The sequence below is a fragment of the Protopterus annectens genome, chromosome 2.part0 (genome assembly GCF_019279795.1).
Source record: "Protopterus annectens isolate FY-2018-M chromosome 2.part0, PAN1.0, whole genome shotgun sequence".
Taxonomy (NCBI): domain Eukaryota; kingdom Metazoa; phylum Chordata; order Ceratodontiformes; family Protopteridae; genus Protopterus; species Protopterus annectens.
Window position 1 is genome coordinate 944,016,175 of NC_056728.1, and position 17,397 is coordinate 944,033,571.

General features: G+C 43.4%; 1 protein-coding gene across 1 annotated transcript in view; it reads right to left on the reverse strand.

Annotated features, from left to right (window-relative positions):
• KDM8 (lysine demethylase 8) overlaps window positions 1–17,397 on the reverse strand; it is a 287,000-nt gene that overhangs the window by 180,033 nt on the left and 89,570 nt on the right. The window contains exons 3-4 of the mRNA XM_044061201.1: window positions 14,878–15,010; window positions 647–694 (exon numbers count right to left, since the gene is read on the reverse strand). Coding sequence (XP_043917136.1) covers window positions 647–694; window positions 14,878–15,010 — 181 coding nt within the window. The remainder of the gene's footprint in view (window positions 1–646; window positions 695–14,877; window positions 15,011–17,397) is intronic.

Genomic DNA, 17,397 nt, shown 5'->3' on the forward strand with positions numbered 1-17,397 from the left:
TGCCTGACATTTTGCTCCTCCCACAAGTCATTCAGTAATTCCAGTACAGATCTTTGCAGACAAGCTGGTTACGACATGTATACGAAGTTCTTAAGATCTCTGGACTCAATGTTAGAACTTTTCCATGAAGATCATCAAAACTGACACCCAAACTGTTCAAGCAACAAGAAATTGTAGGTAGAGGATTAGGCATGCTCTCCAGGTCTGGCATGTGATGCTACAGTGTTTGCCAGCAGAAAGCATGTGATCCACTGACTGCAGGAGCTTCACAGAAAAATAGAAAAACTCTGGTAGCAGGAAGGCATTTCCCAATCACCTACTACAAAACACCCTCAACTTCAGATCCTGCTGCTTTTAATAATCAGAACAAACAAACCAACAAAAAAACGTTGAAAAAAAAAAAAAAAAAAAAAACACAAAGCAAAGCAGAAAACTGGATATATACAGACCCCAATTTTATTGTTATTATACGTACGATATAATACAATTGGGGAGTGTGTGTGTGTATATATATATATATATATATATATATATATATATATATATATATATATACATATATATATCTCCAGTTTTCCGCTTTGCGTTGTTTTCTTCAGCTTTTAATATTCACATCTTAATTCTTACCTTCCGAAATCCAACTTACCTGATCAAAAAGCTGATGCTGAGCAAGGTATCCAAGAATGCTGCCTTGCTGAGGAGGGAAAAGAAAATCCATATTAAAACAAAATGTTGTGTTCCTCAAAATCTTTCTGTGCTTCTACAGAAGTGAAAATTAGACATGTTTTTAATAATTTACACCAAGGTGGCATGTTTGACAAATACAACCACATTTCAATTTGTAAAATTAAGAACTACACAGTAATGAAAAGACCAGTTTTACTTTGTGAGGGAAGGGATGAAATTTCACTGGGTAATTTCCTCATATTTACACACCAAACTAAGGGCCTCCCAAGACAGGAGATATATGGCACATTTGTTCCTCGAGGTGATGGTTGAACTAGCCAGGAATGGGAGTCACTAACTATGTGCTGGATGAGACTGGGGATAAACAAAGCCCTAACCTACCTCAGGGCATGTTCAGTCATGCTCAAGGGGTTGACGATGAGTATTAGCTATACAAATCCATGCCTCAGTATGTGTGATCCATGCCTCAGTATGTGTGATGCAATCAACTGACCCTGTACCCCTCTTATTAGCCCTGATCTCCACCAGGACTTCAATCACGGAGTGTGTGGTTATTATACAGCTTTAATATTTTATAGTAATGGAATGCATATAGTCATGTGATGAACTGTTGTCATGTGATGCATTCAGCAACGTTCAAAAGTATGACTGAAAAGTTTGTTTTTATGCACCTGAAGAAGCAGATGTGAAAGCGCTTGTGCCCAATTAAAGTTTTATAACCTGGAGCCTATCCTGTGTCCTCCTGTTGATACTTTGCTGTAGATTTGCTGTGGGCACAAGGACCTGCAAACGAGTGTTTTTTTTTTATTGTTCTTGCTGGTTTATATAAAAAAAAAAAAAACACAATAAATCATTTCAAAACTTTTCCCACCTTTAATATGACCTATAACCTGTACAATTCAATTGAAAAACAAATCTGTTAGGGAGAAAAAAAATAAAAAAATGTACAATAAGCTGGTTGCATAACTGTGCATACCCTTAAACTAATACTTTATTGAAGCACCTTTTGATTTAATTACAGCATTCAGTCTTCTTGGTTAGGAGTCTATCAGCATGGCACATCTTGACTTGGCAATATTTGCCCACTCTTCCTTACAAAACGCTCTAAATCTGTCAGATTGCGAAGGCATCTCTTGTGCACAACCCTCTTCAGGTCAACACATAGGATTTTCTGTGATCTGGCTGGGCCATTCCAAAACTTGACATTTTCTTCTGGTGAAGCCATTCTTTTGCTGATTTGGGATGTATGCCTGGGGTCAGAGTGTTGAAAGATGTAACTGCTCCTCATCTTCAACTTTCCAAAAGATGCCTGAAGGTTCTGGGTGAAAAGTGACTTATTTGGAACTTCCTCCCCCTTTTGGTTCTTTTGGTGATGTAAAGTGTTTTTGCGCCAAACATACCTTTTGGAATTCTGGCCAACAAATTCAACCTTGGTCTCAGACCACAAGACATTTTTCCACATGCTTTTGGGAGACTTGCGGTATTGTTTTGCAAATTTTAGCAGGGCCTGGATGTTTTTCTGTGTAATAAAAGGCTTTCATCTTGCAACCCTACCCCATGCCCAGACATATGGAGAATACGGGAGATTGTTTTCACATGTGGTACATAACCAGTACTTGCCAAAAATTCCTGCAGCTCCTTCAGTGCTCCTGTAGATCTCTTGGCAGCCTCTCTGACCAGTTTTCATCTAGTCTTTTCATCAATTTTAGAGGGACATCCAGTACTTTGCAACATCACTGTCACATTTTCTCCACTTTTTGATGACCGTCTTCACTGTGTTCCATGCTATATCCAATGCTGTGGAAATTTTTTTTGTACCCTTCTCCTGACTGATACCTTTCAACAATGAGATCCCTTTGATGCTTTGTATGCTCTCTGCGAACCATGGATTTTGCTGTAGCAGCAAAGTACAGTTTTGTACCTACCATAAATGTAGATGTCCGAACTGGATAGCATCTGCAGTCATAACAACTGGGTTGTCCTGTCGTCAGGCAGCCCTTCGGTCGGCCGGATTCCAAAGTCTGGGTCCGGCTTCGGCTGATGTCGCACTTCACCCGACGTCATCTCTGCTGGTCTTCGGGTATAAAGGCATCAGCCGACGCCATTTTCCTCAGTGTTTCTTGCCCCAGATGCCAGTTGCCCTCTTGGAAGGGTAAATTTTGGATAAATGCCAATGTTTCCGAAAAGATAGAAGGCAAACACAAAAAATAAGCATGTATGTACATATATACAAACAAATACACCATAAGAGACTCTCCCCACCAGCTAGCTATTAGGAGGGTAAATACCCTAGGAGTACCACAGAGGGGAAGGAGGGAGGGTAATCCTGACTGCAGATGCTATCCAGTTCGGACATCTACATTTATGGTAGGTACAAAACTGTACTATGTCCTTCATGGATGCATCTGCAGTCATAACAACTGGGTAGAATACCATAGCCAACTAGGGGAGGAGGAAGAAAAAATTATGGTGTAGTTAGGATCACTTGCAGTACAGCAGTGGCAAACCCTGCTCGGGATCTGGAATACAGAGGTAAATTATAATGCTTGGCAAATGTATGCACGGAGGTCCAAGTAGCCGCCTCAATAATGTCCTTGGTTGCCACTCCTCGTAAGAAGGCTGTGGTAGTGGCTGTTGCCCTTGTAGAATGAGGCCTTATGTTCTGTGGAATTGGTTTTCCATGGAAGGAGTAACAGAATCGTATGCAATTTCCTATCCATTTGGAGATTGTCTGTTTGGAAATTGCTTTTCCTTCCCTTCCTGTTGCATAGGCTACAAAAAGCTGGTCAGTTTTTCTGTTACTTTTGGTTCTGTCCAGGTAGTAGCGTAGCTGTCTATGTACATCCAAGGTATGCAGCATTCTTTCCCCTCTGTTTTGTGGATTGGGGAAGAAGGTAGGTAAGGTGGATTGCCTGGTTTAAAGACACTCTGGATACCACCTTAGGCATAAATGTAGGATTAGTTCTCATGGACACCCTATCTTGGTGGAAGATTAGGAAGGGTTGTACTGCCATTAAGGCCTGAAGTTCAGAAACCCTCCTTGCTGAGGTAATTGCCAGTAGGAAAGCAGTTTTCCATGACAGGTGCTGTAGATCTGCTGTTGCTGCTGGTTCAAAGGAGGGAGTGTCAACTTTTCTAGCACAAAGTTCAAGTCCCATGCTGGCAATGGTGGTTTCCTAGGAGGTTTTACATTCTTGATCCCTCTGAGGAACTGCCTGAGTAGAGGATGTGAAAAGACAGGTGGATCAAAGCTGTATTCTGCTGAAATAGCTGATGCATGTATCTTGATGGAGGAATAGGACAGGCCTGTATGTAGAAGCTCTGCCAAATACTCCAGAATGTTAGCAATATCTATATTCGACACATCTTTTCCTCTTTCAGCACTCCAAATGACAAACCTTTTCCATTTTCCTGCATAGTTCCTTCTTGTTGAAGGTCTGCGGGCTTCAAGGATAATGTCTTTAACCCTTTGGGAAAGATCTGGATTAGTTGCTGCTATGTGATGTTCCATGCAGTCAGTTGCAAAGTTTTTAGGTTTGGATGCATGATGCTGTAGTTGTTCTGAGTTAACATCAAAGGCATCAGGGGTATTGACCACATTTTTTCCCCGAGACATGCTCCTCAGCAATGGGTACCAGTGTTGTCTTGGCCAGTTCGGAGCTATCAGGATTATCCTTGGACGTTCCTCCTTGATTTTTAGTAATACCCTGTGTATCAAGGGAAGAGGTGGAAATGCATATGCTGTCAGACCTTTCCAGCTGAAGGAGAGCGAATCCACCTTCCATGCAAGTGGGTGGAATGTCCTTGTGCAGAATTTTTTGAGCTGGTGATTGAGAGGGGAAGCGAATAGATCTATTTGTGGCATTCCCCATTTCTTTGTGATGGTCTTGAAGATGTCCGGGTGTAGCATCCATTCATGAGCATCCGAGGTGGTTCTGCTTAACATGTCTGCTAGAGTGTTCTCCTTTCCCGGTACAAATATTGCCTGTAACTGGATGTTGTAGCCGAGTGCCAGGTTCCAAAGGTCCAAAGTCATTCTGCATAGGGGGTATGAATGAGTGCCTCCCTGTTTGTTGATGTACCACATGACTGTGGTGTTGTCTGTCCTTATCATCAAATGGCCTTCTTTGAGAAATGGTCTGAATTTTTGGATCGCCAGTTTTACTGCCAGCATTTCTTTTTGGTTGATGTGCAGGTGTAGCTGGTCCTGAGTCCACAATCCTTGCGCATTTGTCCAGCATGTGTGCCCCCCATCCTAGGTCTGAGGCGTCTGTTGTGATGGTTTGGCTTGTTCGAAAGTTGTGGAAGGGTAGGCCTGGGTTTGACTGGCATGCTTGAGCCCACCATAGGAACTCCTGTTTTAGGCATGGGATTAGTGGTATTTCTGCTTCTAGGCTGTGCCTGTGTTGGGACCATAAATTCTTTAGGTACCACTGTAGTTTTCTCATATGCAGTCTGGCATGTGGGACCAAGATTATGCATGATGCCATGAAGTCCAAGGCCTGCAGAACCTTTCTTGCTGTTAGTTTATTCTGTTTCGTTAATGCCAAGAAGTAAAGAGGGAGTTCTTTTTGTTTTTCTGCAGTTAGGAATGCCATTTGTTTTACTGTGTCCAATTCCGCGCCCAAGAATGTCCTTGTTTGGGGTGGTATCAGCCTTGACTTTTGTAAATTGACTGTGTATCCCAGGGCTTGTAGCAAGTAAATGACCCTTTGTAAATCTGTTGTCAGCTTGCTTTTGTTGTCCGCTTGTAGCAGGCAGTCGTCCAGGTATGGATAAATTTGGATTCCCTGTAGTCTGCAGTGGGCGATTACTGATGCCAGGCATTTTGTGAATACTCTGGGCGCAGTAGATAAGCCAAAGGGCAATGCTGAGAATTGATAATGCTCTGATCCTGCAAGAAATCTGAGGTATCTTCTGCAATTTGGTCGAATGGGGACGTGCAGGTATGCCTCCTTGAGATCTAGAGTTACCAGCCAACACTCCTTGCCCAGCATGGGAAGAAGTTGCTGTAGGGTCAGCATTTTGAATTTTGGGACAATGATGTATGTGTTTAAGATGGACAGGTCGAGAATAGGTCTCCAACTTTTTTCTTTTCTTGGAACTAGGAATAGTCTGGAGTAGAATCCTTTGCCCTGTTCTGTTATTGGTACTCTTTCCACAGCTCTCATCTTTGTTAATTGCATTATCTGCTGTAGAGCTTCTATTTTTTGATTTGGAGGCAGGTTTGGCATTCCTCTTTTGACTGGTAAAGTGTGGAAGTGGAACCGGTAGCCTTGGTCTATGGTTTGCAAAATCCACTTGTCTTTTGTGATATAGTGCCAATTTTTCAAAATAAGGCTAACTTTCCGCCTAATGGTGCTGCTATTTGCTCCCTGGTAGGCGGAGTTAGAGTCAAGTCACTGTGATTGTCCTGTTGCAGTGGTAGTGGTTGTGTCTGTGCCTCTGTTATTACCTTGCCACTGTCGTCCTCTGTAGGCACCTCCTCTGGATTGATTTCTGCCTCTGGAACGTCTATTCCTGCCCCTTTGGGATCTTGTGGAGTCAGGAAAGGACCAATTTTTGGCAGGCCAGTTCCTGCTAAACCTTGGGGGCTGAACCTGTAAGAAATCTTTAACTGTTTGTACATATTTTGCCTTTTCTTCCATTTTCTTCATTACCTGCTGGGCAGGTGTACCAAATAAACTGGCCTTATCCATAGGAGCATCTAATAGCTTAGCTTTAACATGATCCGGTAAGACCTGCTCTTTCAACCATGCATGTCTTCTTATCACTGTGCCAGTCATGGCTGATCTAAATGAAGCCTCCAGTGCATCATAGCCACATTTTAAGGAATGGTTACTAACCTGTTGTATGTTATTTACCATTTCTAATACATATTTCTTATCTATAGAGTCATCAGAGGATAATTTTTTAGTTAACTGATAAAGCATAAACTCTTGGTATTGTATCATGTGAAACTGACAGTTTAAAGCTCTAGCTGAGAGAGTAGCAGAAGTGTAAACTTTTTTGCCCCATCTGTCTAAAGACCTGGATTCCCTTTCTGAAGGTATAGGGTTTTTTGTTGTGGTCGAGGCTACTGCCTTAGGCCCCTGGGAAATAGTTTCGGGGTCCGCCAGTGGGGCCTTGTATAGGTGGTGATGAGTGTCTGGTACCCTGTAAAATCTATCAGGTTTGGCAGGGGCTGGAGGTAAAGAATCAGGAGCAGTGCAGACATCATTAAATGCATCATCCACAACAGGCAAAACAGGAGGAATAGCTAAGGGCCTATGTTGTGGTAAGTGCAGAAAAGTCCTAAGCCTTTTCTTGAATCTGAGAAATCTTGTCCCTGCCATTGGAATTGCTCTCTCATGGCATGTAAGGTTTCCCCAAAGGAAAATTCCTCTGGTGGAGAGGCAGCTGGAATGGATTCTTCAGCATCAGAGTCTTCATAAGTAGAAAAAGGATCCTCTGGCTGTTCTGCAATGTCGGAGTCATCCGCAGAATCAGAGGACACTGGCTCGGGGGGCTCTGTCCTAGGTCTCTTTTCTGGTGGCTGAGAGGCCCTGTCTGGGTGAGATTGGGATCCCCTAATTAAGGATATTAAATCTTCTGCCAGAGTAAGCATTTGTGAACTGGAAGTGGGCCTGTGTGAGGGAGGTTTAACAGGCACTGACTTAGCAGATTTGGCTGCTTTAGCCCTGGCAAAGGCCTTGATAGACATGGCTGCAGGGTCTAGCAGCACCACGTGCTGGGGTAGAGACATCCAAAGGGATGGTGTCAGATAACTCACTAGAAGCCACAGTTGTAGGCAAAATTTCTGAGGCCGATTCAGGTAAAGTAGCGGGAGCCTCAGTAGTAGTCATGGATTCGGCTGAAAATTGACCAGTTTTCGGTTTCGGCCGAAACCGAGACACTCGCGGCTTGCTTAACCGTGGTTTCGGCCGAAACCGCGGACCGCGAGTGTCGGTCTTTTTCCTTGCATTTTTAACAATTTGGGTAGTCGGAGGATCCGACGGCATAATGTACGCAAAGTCTGAGCCGAAAAACTGTTCAGCAAACTCCGACCGACGCCTTAGCGTTCGTCGGTTGAAGGAAGCACAGGCCGAACAGGCTGCTACGTCGTGGTCTGGGCCTAAGCAAGGCAGACAGTAAGAGTGGAAATCTTTATGAGGTATTTGTTTCCCACAAGTTAAACAGTTATTGACTTTTTCTGACATCGGCTGAGGCAAGAAAAAGAGTCCCCAACGGGGTACTTAGCTTTTTAGAAGTCTTCAAAGTAGTATTCGGTAGTAGTAATCTCTGGATCTGACCGACCGGCACTTGCGAACAGCTTCTGCTTCGGGCGCCACGCAGCAAGAAAGACTGAGGAAAATGGCGTTGGCTGATGTCTTTATACCTGAAGACCAGCAGAGATGCCGTCGGGTGAAGTGCGACATCAGCCGAAGCCGGACCCAGACTTTGGAATCCGGCCGACCGAAGGGCTGCCTGACGACAGGACAACCCAGTTGTTATGACTGCAGATGCATCCATGAAGGACATCTAAGTAAATGTCAGAAAAATCCTACTAGAACAGCTGCACTTTATTTTGGGGTTAATCAGAATCACTAATTGAAGGCAGGTGTGCACCCAAGAAGACAATGATCTAATTACATCAAAAAGCGCTTTAACAAAGTATTAGAAGGGTGTGCACACTTATGCAACCAGCTTATTGTATGTTTTTTATTTTTTTTTTACATTTTTCTCCTAACAGATTTATTTTTCAATTGAATTGTATGAGTTATAGGTCATATTAAAGGTGGGAAAAGTTCAGTTTCATTGGTGTGTACTAGGCTAATGGCCCTGGAGCCTTTACAAGCCTAGCCCATAGGATTACCCTGGCATCGTGCCACTCGACCTTAGTTGCCAGTGCCTCTGTCAAGCAGAGCCACTGGAGTGATCCCGGGGTGAATTTTTTTTATTTCCCATCCACTCATCAAGATTTCTCTTGAAGAGGGCAACTGAGGTGCTCTGCTTGACATGTATGGGAAGTCTATTCCATAGCATGGGCAGTCTCTGTGTTATGAACCTGTCCCTCCAGCATGTTCTGTTGATTATGGTAATGAGGTTGAGTTCTCTGGAGCATGTGGTGTGGAGGGATTGGGATTTCTTTAGAAGTAGCATTTCTAATAGAAATGGGTCAGACATGGCTTTGTAAGTCAAGCAGAGATTGCCTCTAAGTAGGCGATATGAGACAGAGAATAGTTGGAGTTTTTTCGTCTGTCTATATAGGACAAGTGTTTAAGGCCTTGGATTCTCTGTGAGGTACTTTTGTGGCCTCTCCAGTTGCTGCAGGTGTCTAGTGAGGTGCATGCCAAATGGCCTAATGAATGAAGAGTAGAGGAAGAGAATGACCCGTTTTCTTCCTGGATGCAAAACCCTTAGTAATGAGATGTGCCACATAGAAGGACTTTTTGACCACCACATTGCCACTGTGGTCAGAGAGAGGTTGCTGTCAACCTTTGTTCCTAGATCTCTTATAACGCCTTCTGCGTTCAGTGGACTACCATTGATGTGGTAATTCACGGGAACTGGGTTTTTCCCAAAGGGGATGATGACATTTTTTGGCATTGAGCTTAAGGCCATGGTTCTGACACCAGTTGTTGGTCTCAGTGAGGCCTTTCTGTAGAATGTCAACATCGCTTGGAGAGTTAATAATAGCTCCCAACTTGCAATCATCTGCGAACTTTGTCAGCCAGAGACCCATTGTGTTGGCCTGGACTTCAGAGAAGTAGATATCAAACAGGAGAAGGACCCAAGACCGAACCCTGTGGGACTCCACTCGTGGCTCGTCGGCAGTCTGGCTTAGATTCCACAATGTGAAAGTAGCTGACTCCATCTATGAGCCAGTTTGCAACCCACCTAGTGATATAGGGGTTGATGCCTAGCTTGGTGAGTTTTTCTATAATTTCTGAGTGGGGAATGGTATCAAAGGCCTTGGCCATATCAAGGTAGGCTGTATGAACCACCTTGCCTTCATCCACAGATCTGGTGACTGACTCAAGTCGACCAAGTTGAGCAGGCATGATCTACCCTTCACAAAACCAAACTGTGTGGGATCCAGAGTTTGGAGATTCCCTACATCCTTATTTATTAGGTCCATGATGAGGAGTTCCATAGCTTTGCATATCAAACTTTTCAGGCTAATGGGGTGATAGTTCCCAGGGTCTGTAGTCGCTCCTCCTTTGCGGAGAGGGATGATTGTAGCAGTGCACCATTCAGTAGGGACAAAGCATGAGATGACACTGTGACTGAACAGGGCACACAGGTGAGGTGCCAATTCACTCTGTAGTTCATGTAGAACACAGCAAGGGATATTGTCAGGTCCCACAGAAGTTGTATTCTTGGCCTTGGACAGTGCTGTTTTAACCTGTGCAGCAGTAATACTGGGTGCCTGGCAATCTACTGGTACTGTAACTGGTCCTCTGTGGGGAGGGGAGAAGGGTAAAGTTGGCACTGAATCTGTCGGCCAGTATATTGGCAATATCTATTGGCTCGCTATAGGAGGTGCCATTGTGCAAGTAGCTCAGAGCAAATTTGGGTATTGCAGTGGAGATTCCTTACATAACTATAGAAGGCCTTGTCATTGTCTTTACTATATGCTACAATTCTGTTTTTATAGCTAGCTTTGGAGGACTTGATGAGGGATCTCAACTTTTTGTTGAGGCTGATAAGGCAGTTTTTCCAGTCTTGACACCACCTTATTCTGCATCAGTTTCCTCCTCCTGTTGTAGAATTTGTTTATAGCAGGGGACCACCAGATTGGCTTCCTTTTTTTGGAGGAGAGCACCTTGGTTCTATTGGGTATGGCAAGATCCATGCATTTGTATACGTGTTTGTACAGTGCATTGGTGTACAAATCGGCGGTCAAGCAACTATTCTCCATTTGCATGTGTGCTGTGAAGTTAGCCACCTCTGTTTTTAGGAGCCCAAAGTTAGCTTTGGAGAAGTTTTTCATGGTGGTTTTCTTTGCAAGGGGGGGTGAGAGGGATGTGGATATCCAAGGTGATTAGTTTGTGGCCAGCTCTAACCAGGGAGGAGTTGACTATTGGTGTAGAGCAGCAGTCGCCCATGCTGGCAATGACCAGGTCAAGGATACTGCTACCTCTAGTGAGGGTAAGAACAATCTGGTCAGGGGCATTGTTTTGAAATGATTTACTGTGGTCTCATTTTTTTTATACAACAAAAACCTGACATTTTAACAGGGGGTGTAAACTTTTTATATCCACTGTATACTCGATACTACATTAGCAAGCATCAAATATTAGCCTAGCCTAGCTTCCCATACAGAATAAAATGGAACAAACTTAACAGCTGGGCAACCGGGGATCTCTGCAGAAACATCTTCCAAAGTCCTGCATTACGTATCTTTAAGTAAATGATGATGGCAAATGATGCCGCAACAGTTATCAGCAAAAATAAAATATGTTAACAAAAGTTTCACAGTTCAGTAAAGCTAATAAATTGATCACAGAGTGTAACATATAAACTTAACAGTTCTTACATTTATTTGATAACAGGAGAGAAGTCTACCCTTCAAGTGTCTTAACATTCTACATCCCAGTACATACCCACTTTGTGTCTTACCCTTTCTTTACCTGTCCCATGCCCTCTTGAATTACTGTGTGGATTTACTCCCACCACCCATTCCAACAGTCCATAACCCTCACTAGTACTTTCCAAGCTCCAGGGAATAGTTAATCCTTAGTATGTACTATCCGTGCCCCCTTCTTCACAGACTGAACTTCCCTTTCAGGATGACCCTTCCTCATATCCTTGGCACGATCCTATGAACAAATACCATGCCCTAGCTCATCTTTTCTGGTCTCAAGTAACAGCTCTTGCCCCCCCAGCCTCTGGTCACTGTCATTCTCCTCCCAACCAGAGGCCTTTTTTTTTAGATTTTTCCCTGAATTCCTTTCAGGTGCTTGACATTCTTCTCCTACATGGAAACCAGAGCTGCATACAGTGCTCAAGACATATACTCACCAAAATCCTACAGGGTGAAAACACTGCCTCTTAGTTCTGGGATCTATTCCCACACTCTTAACATACCACAGCATTCTGTTTGTTGCTGTCATACTCCCCTCACTCTGCTCCCAGTGTTCCACTCCAGGTGTGATCTTTTCACTGCTCTACTACCATCTGTTTCACTCCCGCTAAAACTTCACCCATGGGTCACTGTGGCCTAAGTGTGGTACTTTGCCTTTTTCTGTAATGAACCTAAAATTTCACCTTTTTGCCCACTTGTTTAGTCTTTCCAGGTCCTTCCCTAAAACTCTCCTCCCAGTTCTCCTCCGCTGAATATATCTTTCTGCCAGCAGCAAAGACATTGATCCCATTCTCTATTCCAATAGATATACCTAAAACTAATGCTCTAGCAAAATACTGGCCCAGGGCATATCCCTGCATTGCACCACTTGTCACTTCTCCAATTCTGGACAGTCTCTCTCTCTCTCTTAATACAACAGTGCTTTTCCTACTATTCATCCACACAGTTCTCCAATTTCTCACAGTTTTGGTTCTACCCTCAAATTCTCCAGTTTTTTTAAAAGCCTTGTCTGGAAAGGAGTCAAATGTCTTGACATCAGCTAGTCCTTCCCTCTTAAGTTCACCTGTAACCCAGTCCGAAAACTAGATATCATACAGACTGCTTCTTCAGGTCATAAACCTATGCTGATTGCTGTCCTGTTGGATGTGTTCTCCAGAAATTCTACTAGATTTCCCCTCAGTATTTCTATCCAGGACTTCCTGTTAAGCTGACTTAATACTTGTTTTTTTTTTTACAGTTCACATGAAAAACTTTTATATGGTAACCATCCTGCAGGCGTTGTAATTTATTTCAGACTTGTGTTACCTTTGATCTTCTGTTGCGTCATCAACACTTAGCTTACAGAAGCGGACGGACAACTTTTAATCAGTGAAAGAACAACAAAAAAAAAAAAAAAAAAAAAAGAGAGAACAGAAATGCAATCCGAAGGCAGGTAGCAATGCACACAATTTATAGTGGTTACATGAATGCGTACTAGGCCAATGACCGCTGCGGCCATTGTAAGCCTAGCCATGAATCCCAAATCTCTGACAAAATCTGGTACCATTGCTAAGTGTAAGCAGGGACTTGACAGATTAAACATTTTCAGGCTGCCTGTGCCTATTAGAGACACAGGTGCCAAACCAGGGATGAATTTCCTGCTCCCAGTCCATTTATCCAAGTTACACCTGAAATGGGGTAGGTAGAAACTCTGCTTCAAATGGATGGGGAGCTTGTTCCACAGAACAGGTAGTCTCTGGGATAAATAACTCTCTCCAGTAGGTCCTATTTATATCACAGGCATGGTTTAAGTCTTTAGAATGGGTAATTCTGGTCCTGTTTGTTTTGCGGATATGCAAGAGTCCATCACATGGTAGTCTGACTCTCCACCTCAATAGCCTGTAGGATATAAAATACATGAATAGGATTTTAAGGAAGTCTGCATAGCACATATTGTATTCCCTGTATTCTTGTAGTGAGGAGCCTCTTTGGATGTTACAGTTGTCAGATGTGGCTGGTTAAGTACATAACAAACGGGGCATTCTACTCAATGATGGGTCTGGTGAATGCTGAATACAGTGGAACAATTACCTCTTTAGACTTGGGTGTCACACCTTTGTTTAGAAGTTGCACAACATAGAATGATTTCCTCACTACTGTAGGGTCCCTATATTATGTGGTCGAATGCTTAGGTCAGTGAACACCTAAACATCGACCACATAACATCGAAGGCAAAGAAGAGAGAACGGCCAAATTAATGCAAGAAAATATTTCCCTTGGCTGTTCGCTGCGTTTTGCTGTTTTCTCCACTGTAGAGCAATCTTGGAGTTGTTATATTTAGTTAGAGGGTGTGTGTGTGTGTGGGGGGGCACAGCCCCCCCCCCCATTTAGTTTGGCTGCAAACTTTTTTTTTTTGGTGGCCGGCAGTCCTGTTTCCCTGCAGAGTTCGCTGTTGTGGGGGTTCGATATTATGTGGTCTATGTTTAGGTGTTTGCACACCTAAGCATTTGATGACGTAATATAGACCACTACTGTAGACACATTACAGTCAAAAGTGAAATTTTTATCTACAGGTGTTCTTAACTCACTGACTAGTGGGAAAACTCTTAGGGGTGTGCTGTTAATGTAATAGTTACCAGGGATGGCAGACTTCTCAAAGGATACTATTATGCATTTCTTGGTATTTATTTTTCATCCATGGCTCTGACATATGTTATTTGTCTGTTGTCAACCCTTCCTGGAAAACATTAGTGTTAGTCGGGGATTCTATAACTACTCCTAATTTGCAATCACCTGCAAATTTGGTCATTCAGAGGTCCCTGACATTGGTCTTGTCTTTAAAGAAGTAGATGCCCAAAAGGAGCCATCCCAAGACCAATCCCTTAGGGACTCCACTGGCATCTTTGTGGAGGTGGACTCTCCAATTCCAGTTTGTGAGCCAGCCAGCTATTCACTGGGTGACATATGGCTTTATATGTAACCTCGTTTGGCAACAATGCCAGAGTGGGGTATTATGCCAGTTGCCTTTGTCAGGTAAAGGTAGGCAGTTTGAAATGTTTTGCCCTTGTCCGTTGCTTTGGTGACCTTCTCAAAAAAAGTCTACCAGGTTGAGTAGGCAAGACCTGCTCTTGACAAAACCAAGCTGGGTTGGGTCCAGTGTCTGAAGATTTCGTATCTCATTATTAAACATCATTTCTACTGGTTTGCTTAAGAGACCAGTGAGCCTTATGGGTCTGTATCCAAATATATGCCAGACTTCATCAAAATAAGTTTCATAACTGCTTTGGATTGGAGCTGGTATAACGGTTAAGGTGTTTATCTCACTGACACAAGGTAGTGGGTTTGATTCTCACCTTTGAGACGGTGATTGGCTAGGCTTAAAAATAGCCCACAAGGACAGCTAGCCCAGTACTTATCTATGAACCTTAAACATTATAAAACACATCATTTGATATTAACAGGGCAAACAGAACCCAAAACCACAAATGTCCTTAATTACTTAAAATACCTACACTTAAATGGCAACCACAAGTACAGTGGGTTAGAAACTGGGGAATTTAAATGTCCCAGTAAGAGGGGCAAACAATCTGTTTTCAAAAAGCATTAAAAGAAAACATACTTGCATAATAATTTCAACCAACCTTACCCAAAATGTACCGATCTATGAAATTCTCTACAGTCATCAGGGTTTGTGACCAGTTCTCGTCTGTATATCGAGAGCCCAATTCAACTGGAACAGTTCGACAGCCTGCAACTTGTCGAATGTAATCCAGACTGCAAGATAATTAACATTCAGTGTTACACATTAGAAACCACATGCTGTTTAGATTATTTCAAACTGTATGCCCCTGGAAGACCAACATCAATTTACAAATTTTATCATTAAAAATTCATGTACTGCCCACCAGCAGCAACAGAAACAAAGAGACATGAAACAAAATGAGTGACATTTAGGAATTTAAACAAAAAAGATGTACAAAAGAGTAAAAATAAATGAAGTTTAGGCCAAAATGCTCAGTCACTTTGAGAGTCAAAAGCTAAAAATATAATTTAATGAAGAAACATACATGTACTAAGATGAGAAATACAATAAACTAGAACAGGAGGAAAAAAGAATTGATGGAGTGTGAATTACAGATATAAGTAAAATATAAGTCACGTAACCAAAACATTGCTTCTGGGTCACTCCTGAAAAGGGAATGCGTATCTAGTGGACCGACTTGGTAACAAATGGGTGACATTATTATTAACAGTAACAGCAGAATTAGAAGTTATGTACTCACCATAACGTTCCATCTGAGTAGGTGTATTCATTTGTCTGCAACCTGTGGGTTATGGATCCGATATCGGATCCGAACTGGCATGGTTTACCAGCTATGGATCCAAGCTCTCAGCTCCTCCCCTCACCCATAATGCCCTGCTCTACCCTCATGACCTCAGATCGAGTTTGCCAACAGCAAGAACACCCTGAAAAGGGTAACACACAATATGCAGGAAACTGAAAGGCCAGGGGGATAGGAGGGCGGGATGGTTGCAGACAAATGAATACACCTACTCAGATGGAACGTTATGGTGAGTACATAACTTCTAAATCTGAAGTAGGAGATTCATTTGTCTGCAACCTGTGGGACAGAGTCCCCAGCTACCTGAATCTTGGGCGGCCATCATGGAAGGATATTCCGGAGCACCGCGGAGCCAAAGGATGCTCTACCCCTAGATGCAAGATCCAACTTGTAGTGGGAAATAAAAGTATGAGATGAAGCCCACGTGGCTGCAGTACAAATATCATCTACAGGAATCCTAGCCTTAAAGGCTGCCGAGGTAGATACTGACCGGGTTGAATGGGCGTGTACACCCTCCGGTGCGGGCCTTCCTGAAGCTTGATAAGCCAATAAGATACATTGTGAAATCCAGCAAGACAGAGAGACTTTAGAAATTGGCTTGCCCAAATTAAATTTAGCAAAGGAAATGAACAACTGGTCGGATTGCCTATGACCAGCCGTTCTGTTTAGATAAAATCTAAGTTGCCTGTGAACATCTAAGGAGTGAAGCTTGTATTCACCTTTGTTTTCATATTTAGGAAAGAAAACAGGGAGGTTAATGGATTGATTAATGTTTGCTTCAGAAGCTACTTTAGGAAGAAAGGACGGGTTGGTCCTGAGGTAAACACGGTCCGGATGAAAGACCAAGTAAGGAGGTTTAGCTGATAATGCTTGGAGCTCTGAAACTCTCTTGGCGATGTAATGGCTACTAAGAAGGCAGTCTTGAAAGACAAGAATTTGAGATCTACCGTAGCCGCTGGTTCAAGGCGGTCAAGGCCTGGAGAACTAAGGACAGGTCCCAGGGAGGAACCGCTTGTTTTACAGGGGGCCTGAGAAGGAAAGTACCTTTAAGGAAAATTTTACACAACTTGGCTGACATGAGTGGACTGGAGTCATGACCAATGTGATAATGTGAAATTGCCGCAAGTTGTACTTTGACTGTGGAACTGCTGGCACCATCGTTAAAAAGAGTGGTTAAGAAATCAAGCACTAAAGGGAGAGGAACTGTGAAGGGGTTCAGGCCTTGCCGCTCCGCCCACAAAGAAAAACGTTTCCACTTGCTGCGGTAGACTTTTCTAGTGGACGGTTTATGAGCTGCCACCAGGATCGCCTTAACAGGGGACGAAATACCGGGAGTCCTGATCAAGAGTGGAACTGGAGCAGCCAAGCGGTCAGCTTCATGTTGTCCAGGTTCGGAGGACATAGGCAGGATGGATGAGATATCAGATCCGGAATGGGATCTAGAATCCAAGGAGGATTCACCGAGTGAGACCTTAGGAAGGGGAACCAGATTTGTCGAGGCCAAAACGGAGCAATGAGAATCATTCTGCAACCCACCAGAGAGGCTTTCTGAAGAACTTGGAGCATCAGAGGCAAGGGTGGATAAGCATACAGAAGACCGGGTGGCCAAGCATGCACCAGAGCGTCTCTTGGGGAACCTCCTGGAGGAGGTATCAGAGCGAAAAAACTGTCGCACTTGGTGTTTGAGGGAGAGGCAAAAAGATCGCATGAAGGAGTTCCCCATCGTGCGAATATGCGTTCCGCTACTTGAAAATTGAGAGACCACTCGTAAGGGGTCAGAATGGTGCGACTGAGCTTGTCTGCCAGGATGTTGGACCG